General features: G+C 42.1%; 1 protein-coding gene across 1 annotated transcript; it reads right to left on the bottom strand.

Moving 5' to 3' along the window:
- Positions 1-496: 496 nt before the first annotated feature.
- On the bottom strand, positions 497-8,065 carry LOC142968326 (cyclin-K-like; the record flags this gene model as incomplete). The annotated part of the gene is made up of 10 exons (XM_076108144.1): positions 497-1,657; positions 1,980-2,048; positions 2,157-2,187; positions 2,269-2,441; positions 2,541-2,710; positions 2,982-3,039; positions 5,065-5,170; positions 6,891-7,022; positions 7,348-7,429; positions 7,848-8,065. Coding segments are annotated over 10 exons (1,497 nt in total), but the record flags the coding sequence as incomplete, so codon positions are not given.
- Between the last annotated feature and the right edge of the window lie 519 nt (positions 8,066-8,584).

The following is an 8,584-nucleotide window of genomic DNA, read 5'->3' as shown; positions in this document are numbered from 1 at the left end:
AAGGCCCTCCTGTGTGGAGTTTACATGTTCTCCCCGTGTCAGCGTCAGTGGGTTCTATCCGGGCGATGGCGATTCCCCCACAATGTCAAGACATGTTAGGTTAACAGCGTTTATAAGTAGGTCTAAGATTCACTGATCCAGTGAGTTTGGTCCACCAGAGAGTCCTTAGATGTAAGCCATAATCATCAAAATTAAAAGAAATAAAAGCTTGAAATATATCACCTTGTGTGTAAGGAATCTGTATAATATAAGAGTTTCACTTTTTGAATTGAATTACTGAAATAAATTAACTTTTCGATGATATTCTAATTCATTGAGATGCACCTGTATAACCGGACGACTCGCTCTACCCCATGAGCCACAGCCGCCCCCGTGTATGTAAATACTTATTAATCCATAACTGACTTTAAAGACCATTGTAATACATGCATGTATGACTATTACATCAACAGGGAAATTATTAAAATGATTTACAATTGGTCACACACACTTCTGGTTTATTATGCTTTATTTAAAAAAAAAAGTAAACATCAACAGCATTTTTGAAAGAGTGTGCTTCTGTATTCACAACATTAAATACACCAATTAAGCTCCTGAAAGGGTTTTCTTTACAAAGGAAAGAAAGCTAATATTATTATATACCAGTTAAATAAAAGTGGAAACAATAATAATTTCTGCGTGAATCGAGCAGAAACATCTTGTTCTTCAATGCAAAACTTTTTTCAGAGAAAAAGAAAAAAGTTAAATCATTGAAAAAAAGCTGCCTTTTACAGTCACTGTGTTCTTTTTAATGGGCTAATAAAAAGTTAACAGTATGGAACACTGTCTTCCTATCAATATTAAATTAGGATATGAGGCAATAACAGAGATTATCCGAGCAAAGGACAATACAGATGAGAATACTATTTACATTAAAATATGACAATGCAAATAAGAAGAGCGCTAACGGAAGACATGTATTTTACAATCCTCTGTGTCTCTGCTAACACTGCCGGCTCAAGTGAAGCCTACCGGAACATTCACATTTGTGTAAAAGTACATATTTTCAGAAATGAGTCAACAACAGAATTTGTCACATATTAGGTGCATTTTCTTTCCCATAGAACAATGAATTGTTTCCTTTCATCTTAAAAGGTGAAAATTGAAATTTCAAGTCAATCAGAACATTATAAAAACATCTGAGCCTCTCTTTGTGATACTCATCTCATCCACGTACCGCGACTCAGACCGCTGACTGGAGGCATCCCAGGTGGCATCCCAGGTGGCAGCGGAGGGGGTAGCTGATTGTGTCCAGCAGCTGATGGTGGTGGTGGGTACCCACTGCTCAAACTAGGGGCCATCCCTAACACTAACGGAGGAGGAGCAAGCAAGTAGCTATAGGCTGAGAGTGGAGGAGTGTGGTAGGATGTGGTGCCTGGGGGGTAATGGTGGTAGCCCAGCGGTGGAGCACAGGCCTGGGGTACAGTGGTATAACAGGAGCCCTCTGTCGTCATCATGGATTGGAGCTTCTGGTAACCTTCGCTGGACATCAGGGAGCTGGAGGTGGGGAGGTCCATGGGTGGAGGAGGTGGTGGAGGTGGGCAATGGGGTAAAGGTGGGGGGGGTGGTTTAGATGACAGATTTGGGGCTGGTGGGTAGGAGGAAGGGGGTTTAAGGTCTGTTGGAGAAGAGAAAGAGGCTACTTAGCTGGAACATAAAGGTGCTTACTGGTCAGACATCGATCTGAAATGGCACGCTGACAAAGACCATCCACTGCCATTCTAGCAAGTGACAAATGTCTTCTTCAGGGCTATGTACTGCATAGTGTGAAGTAAATAGTGATGTAACATTATTAACCATGAAAAAGGTGAAAAGTAAATATAAATATTGTGGGCACAAAATATTGTTACTGTGGTCAACTACAGTCATTTCATTCCAGTTTTATGGCAGTTGACAACGGATGCTCTATCTAAATGGCATTAAGGACCGAGGACACTGACCTGGGTTTATGGAGACTGGAGGAGGAGGGGGCGGAGGAGGAGGTGGAGGAGGTTCTAGATTTGTGAGTTCTGGAAAATAAAAAGACAAGATACAGAAAAAACATGAATGAGCTTAAACTCACTTATACGTCATTCAGTGGGTTTGGTGTCTGCTAGCAAGGCGGGATTTTCACTTACTAGTGGGCTTGCTGTCATCTTTGGGAGAGGGCTAAAACACAAGAGAACATGGATCAGTCGGATTCAGAAAAAGCACAATTTAAGGCATAAAATGAAACACAGGCCCACTCACCTGAGCTGGTCTTGGTGGCATGGGGCTGGTCTGAGGGGAGGCCTTCTTGGCCAGCGGTGGGGCAGTGGGGGGCAGAATGGACGGTGGGTGGGGGTCTTCACCAGTCCCTATCGCTCCATCAGGTATCTGCTGCTTGGCCTGAGAATACAAGTCCAGGATCTGGTGACAGATATCTTTGTAATGAAGGAGAGTAGGAAACAGGAGAAGAGGCAGAAAGACATTAAAACTTTATACTAAATATACGATGAAAAATGTGGCAGTATTCCTTTTACCTTCGAGCACCTCCACAGGCACATCATAGACAAACTGCTCCCACCAGCGCCGGGACGATTGCTTGGAGGTCCAGTCCTGGATGTCGAACTTACTGAGACGTCCAGCCAGATACATGACAGCCACAGCTATGATCTGTGGCTCCCACTGCAGGGCCACCATGGTACAAAGGCTTAGGAGGAGCACAATGAGTAAATAATCATATTCCCCTTGTACACACCTGTTAATCTTGCACATGATAAATTCCACAGAGTATAAGAGAAACAGAGTTTAAAATGATTATTTGACACTTTAGGTTATTCTGCCCGACAGAACCATGACTAGAACTAGAGTTTACTGTCCTTTCATCAAATGAAAAGTAAATATACTGAATATGTTATGTTATTTCCTTGGTCAACCTTAAAATCCCGATTTCAATCACAAATACTGGTTTTTAAGCTTACCCGTCATTCACAAAGGTCCAGGCCATCTGAACCAGCTTCTGTACCTTGTTCTTGTCACCTGGAAAACAGTAGCAGTTTGTCCATCAGCTTTCCTCCCTCTGCAACTGGATACTGGACTCTCTAACCAACAGAACCTAGCCTGTTAGGTTAGACAACTACACCTCCTCAACCAGAACACCACCTGTCCACAGGGTTGCGTGCCGAGTCCTCTACTCCCTCCTCGCCTTCGAATACACGCCTGCACATGGTTTCAACATCATTATCAAGTTCACAGACAACAGAGGCTGGTGAGAGGGCGGTGAAACCTGCCCAACGCATCACCAGTTCTCCACTACCTGCCATTGAGGCTGTCCAGCACAAGTGGTGTCTGCAGAGGCCGCACGACACCTCTCACCCAGGGATGCCATTTTCTACTGTTTGTCGAGCAGCCGTCCATCCTCGACCACTGCAGGTAATGTTAGCAATGCCATACGAAGTTTGATCATAAGAACGGGCTGATCAAGGAAAGCTAATCGCTTAGCTAATTGTTTAGCTGCGATTGTATTTTAAGGATTTGGGAACTTCTTGTAGATTGTCGGGCGAGGCTGCAGCCATGACCCAGCCCATGCATGTGCGTATGTGTATGCAGGTACGCATGCATGTGCATGTACATTCGTGGATTTCAATTAGTGGACAGGCAAAAAGAAAATAATAAATAAATAAAAAATACTAATAAATAATAATGACTATAATTTCAATATTAATAGGATGGGTGGTGTCACGTTTGTAAAAACATAGTGAAGGATGACCAGATGGAGTGGTGTTCTGTCGTACTGTATACGATGGAGGAGGTTAGATTTTCCATTGAAATGTAATCTGTCATTAAGTTTTTCCAGTGTGTGATGTGTGGTATTCCTTGATTTCCAGTTCATGAGGATAGTTTTCTTGGCGATAGTTAGGGCTACGAGGAGTAATGGGTTGTTTGTTTTGCTCAGATTAATTGTTGAAATGTCTCCTAGTAAGCACAGTGAAGGGGATAATGGGACGAGGCAGGTATTACACTGCTGTAATAGTGTTGTGGTTAGATCTGTCAGCACAGGTGGGGTTGGTAACTAACTTTATCAGTTAAAAGACCAGTGCAGATAGTACTTTGACTATTGACATTTTGAGTGAACTTTAATTTTGAGTCTATAGTTTGGTTATTGGTCCGTGATCTCGGGGTGGTGCCCCGTTATTATTAATATTTGTTAATAATCTTAGTGACATTAATAATTGTATTAATGTCAATAATTTAGTTTTCATACTTGCTGACAACCAAACACGCTCCTGCCAGTTCCCAACAGCTGTCAACTCCAAATATACTCCTCCCTGTAGGAATGTTCTCAAATTTACATTTGTTGTTGGCATTGAAACAGTAGAATCATCAATAGTGAGCAATTTTAACATTTCTGCTGCTGCCGTTCAAGAAAGACTGTTTGTTTACATATGGATAATAACATTTTCTCACAAAATAATCAAAAAGAACCGATAAGAGTATCGATAAGAGTACTGATAAAACCCTAACGATACCATCCCTACTCTCATCACGACCACAGACATGTTTACGCTCCTCTCCTCTGAAAAGGCACTGCTGTAAGTGGTCAATGGACTGTACTTGTATTGAGACCACTCCGCCTTAACACACATGTCGTCATCATTCACCCATTCACACAGAGCCTCTGATTGAAGGACGACCCTGCTCTACCACGGAGACACAGTCGCCCCTGTACTGTTCCAGGACCAGCAGGCTCAGGCACAGCTTCTTCCCCCTCAATGTCACCTTGCTGAACTCTGCACCACGATGGCAGCAACCCTCCCTCCCCCACCCATGGTACTTGTGCTCTGTGCAATGACGATAACGTTTAATCTAATTAAATTTCTTCTGTAAATGTTGTAAATGTAAGACTGTATTGTTTCAATACCAACAATCCTGGCACAGATTTAGGCAAACTAATTAATGCAGGCACACAGTCGAGGTCTAAAGGTCCCTGTTTTTCTCAATATAATTGTATATACTGGATTTTTGCCAAATGCCGAAGAAAGGGACAAAAAGAAACAGAAGTACCTTTGAGTTGCTTGGCATAGCGCAGCAGGAACTGGTAGGGATGCTCCACCTGCAGGTCAAACTTGATGGTCTGCAGCAGGATGCGCTCCAACACCATCACCTCCTCCTGTAAGGAAAAGCATTCTGCCTTGAGCATATGGTGACCTACCCAGCACTCCAGAGATAGACAAACTTACAGTCTGCAAGTTGTCCGTTTAAATTCTGAAACTTAAAAATAAGATATGAATCTGAAAAATACAAGACCTCAAATATCAATATTACAGGTGTAACGGTTCTCAAAAATCTCGGTTTGGTTTAATACGACACAGTGGTGCCACCGTTTTGGTGCCAGAGAAGTGTCCTCGATTTTAAAATATTGGTATTCATTAAAACTCATATCATAAATTATGTTTTTTTTGTTACTTTGAACAATGATGGATTCATTTATGTACAGGAAGCTGCAGCAACTCCAGTGAGTGTCAGACAACACGTTGTCTGTTACGTCGGGTGGGTTGTCATGTTGAGCGCAGTGACTCCACCGAGAAAACATTATATTTCCCACAATTTAAGCTTCTGCATTTTCCAAATGCACTAGTATTATTCAAATGTATTGTTCGGTTCGTGAGCCTCGTACCAAACGGTTCAATACGAATATGTGTATTGTTAAACCCCTAATCAAAATATATATGAAAAGGGAAAAATGAAAATAATTATTTTATTCAAAACAATTCCAGAACTCAATCAAACTTATATTTAGCACAAAAAAACGTTTCCTTCACTTATTTTTAATTTGAATACATTGTTGTACTTTTCCAAGTTCAAGACCAAAACTTTAACTTTTAGTTCCAATTATGTTTTTCAAATGATCAAAACTACCGGCCTGGATTTGGCTCCATAGTTTCCCATAACAACACTACTTTAGGGGAAATAGAAGTCAGATGGCAACTTGCCGTACCACGGTTTAGCACTCTGCCGCTCCCGTTACCGCAGTTTCACAAGTGTGATGGAGAACTCCGGTGGCTTTCAGATAACACAAAAACACTAAAGGCTCTCACTAAAGAGAACCAGTGTTTGATTTGTCCGTTCTGGGCTACTGTAGAAACATGGCGGTGCAATACGGTTAACTTCGTGAAGAGGACCTGCTCCATATGTAGATATTGGGCTTCATTCTAAGCTAACAAAAACATGATTCTTAATTTCAGGTGATAACGCACTAATGCAAACATAAACATAAAGATAAATATCATATTGCATTTCTGCCAATAATTCCCCTGAAATGCTGCGCACTGAAACTTTAATAAGGCTCAGCAGGACAGCCCATACAATACCCTTCAATTATAAAATACATGATCACAAACTGTAAACACATGAATTAACCTGCCAAGGCTAAATAAACAAGACAAACGAAGGCAAACCATAGGCAAGAACATATTTTTGTTTAAGGGTCTTAAATAACTTTTTTTCTTTTTTAATTCAAGCATGTATAACAATTCTGTTGTTTTGTTTGTGTCATTTCTGCTAAATATGTGGGTCGCAACTGCTTTAATAAAGTTTTCCAGCACCATGGACAGTGACATTAAGACAGTCTTGACAGCTGCATGTGCCTTTATGGAAGGTGCATGTACAAACTTTAAGGTTTGTAAAAATTCACTTACAGTCAAAACACTGTGACTCTCTGAGGTTAATTGTGATAGTGAAACAGGGCTGAGAAAAGAGAAAACTAAAGGCTGGGGATTGTCATTTCTTCAAGAAGTTCTCTGAATCCCTGTCACAATTTTCCAAAATATCAGCACTTTCAACAACACAGTACGAGTTACACCCTGATGAAAGGAGTTCTTGCTACAGACCTTGGGATCATCTCCAAACTGAGCAAACTGGATGTCGTTGAGCAGGCTGCGGGCTGTCTTGATGATGTCTTTGCACTTCTTCGGAGTTTCCTCCACTTTGCCTGCTAGGAAAAGGCAGCATCCTCCTGTCACCTACGGAAACAACATGTATTTCTTCAAACTGTACAGTAACTTCTGTTGTCACTGTGCTGTTTGAGTAATGTGTAGACTACTACTGTGGACGATATAACATAAAACAGGTTAGAGGTTGAGGTTGTCTTGTCTAAACAGGGCTGTTTAGACATGTGCTTCCAAAACAGTGCAGCAGTTCAGTGTTTCCTCAATGAATAACATTTAGAAAACATTACATGCTCGAGTTAAAACGTACAGTAAAAAACTGCACTATTGGCGTTGTGAAAGAACGTTGGGCTAGCACAGAGATCTCCAGACTGAGACTGATGAGGAACTACATACTTACATATCTAGGGAACTGCTTGAAGGAGTGGAACATGTAGAAGCGGTGGAAGTAAACGATTCCAGTAGCCAGTGTGTCATAGTGTCTGCCGCCATAGAGGTTAAGAAGAGTGACAGGCGGATCTCAACAATATTAGTATTATGTTAGTCTTTCTTTGTCTATGGTCAAAATTGAAATGAGCCAATTACTGCTGATGAGGGGCAGCTGCAGTATAACTACAAATACATTTAGCCAAATGACACATTAGTTTACTCTGTAACGTTAAGTTCATTTTTGTCTTCAGTCTTGAAGGCTACACATGCACAATGCAGCCTGGCCTATAGCCTGTAGCATTACACAAAGCAGTCACATGAACGTGTAGGTTTCACATACCGAGTCAGCTGTTATACAGTGCAACCGTGTACGCTCTGTTAACCAGGTAACGATAATGATTCTGACTGTATGTAACGTTAGGTGATATATAGCTACGTTAACTAGCCAGTATGTTCCCCACGGAAGGATACAGCCCAAGCCGCGTGCCAACATCAAAGATGAAGCGAGCCCCCTCTCTGCGGTACCGGGCCTCAGTGGCGGGGTCCAGCCCCTCTGACTGGGATGGGGTGTGGGCCAGGTCCTTTTTGTCCCAGTACCAGCATGGCTTGATGTGTTCCAGGGTGGCCGCGTCCTTCCTGTCCCAGATTAACAGGGGTTTGATGTGGTCCAGGGTGGACAGGTCCGCGTTTTATCCCGCTGGCAGCAAGAACTAAGGCTGGGGATGAATTCAGTTGTCTTACTTTTGTGGAAGAAAGCGTCATGCAACGGCTAGCGACTGTTTCAGCAAGGCGGCGGACAACAGATGCTGCTAGCTACTGTCACATCTAGCGTTACTGGACAGCAATGGAAGTGATACAACCAATTAACTACTGAAAAGCGCGTCACAATGTGTTCAACCTAACCACTGTTGTATTTACACAATAATGCCAGTAATCATCACAGGTGAGATGTCTACAAAAGGAATCCCGTGAATGTATAAAAAGTTGTTCTGTAGTTGTAGCTGTATTCTCTAGTCCAGCTGCAAGCGAGGGGAGCCACTCCATCCAAACAAAGACCACCGACCCACAGTGGAGCAACATTAATGATTGGCACCTCATCAGCCAATCATTGTGGCCAACATTACCATTTATGGTCATTTCAATCTTTTGAAAAGTAAGTGTCCAATTGTAAGGCGTGGTGGGAGGGGCATAGATAGATTTGCATACAT

Source organism: Anarhichas minor, unplaced genomic scaffold (assembly GCF_050575085.1).
Source record: "Anarhichas minor isolate MPS153535 unplaced genomic scaffold, ASM5057508v1 ptg000040l, whole genome shotgun sequence".
NCBI classification, from domain to species: domain Eukaryota; kingdom Metazoa; phylum Chordata; class Actinopteri; order Perciformes; family Anarhichadidae; genus Anarhichas; species Anarhichas minor.
This window is presented reverse-complemented; position numbering and strand designations above follow the sequence as displayed.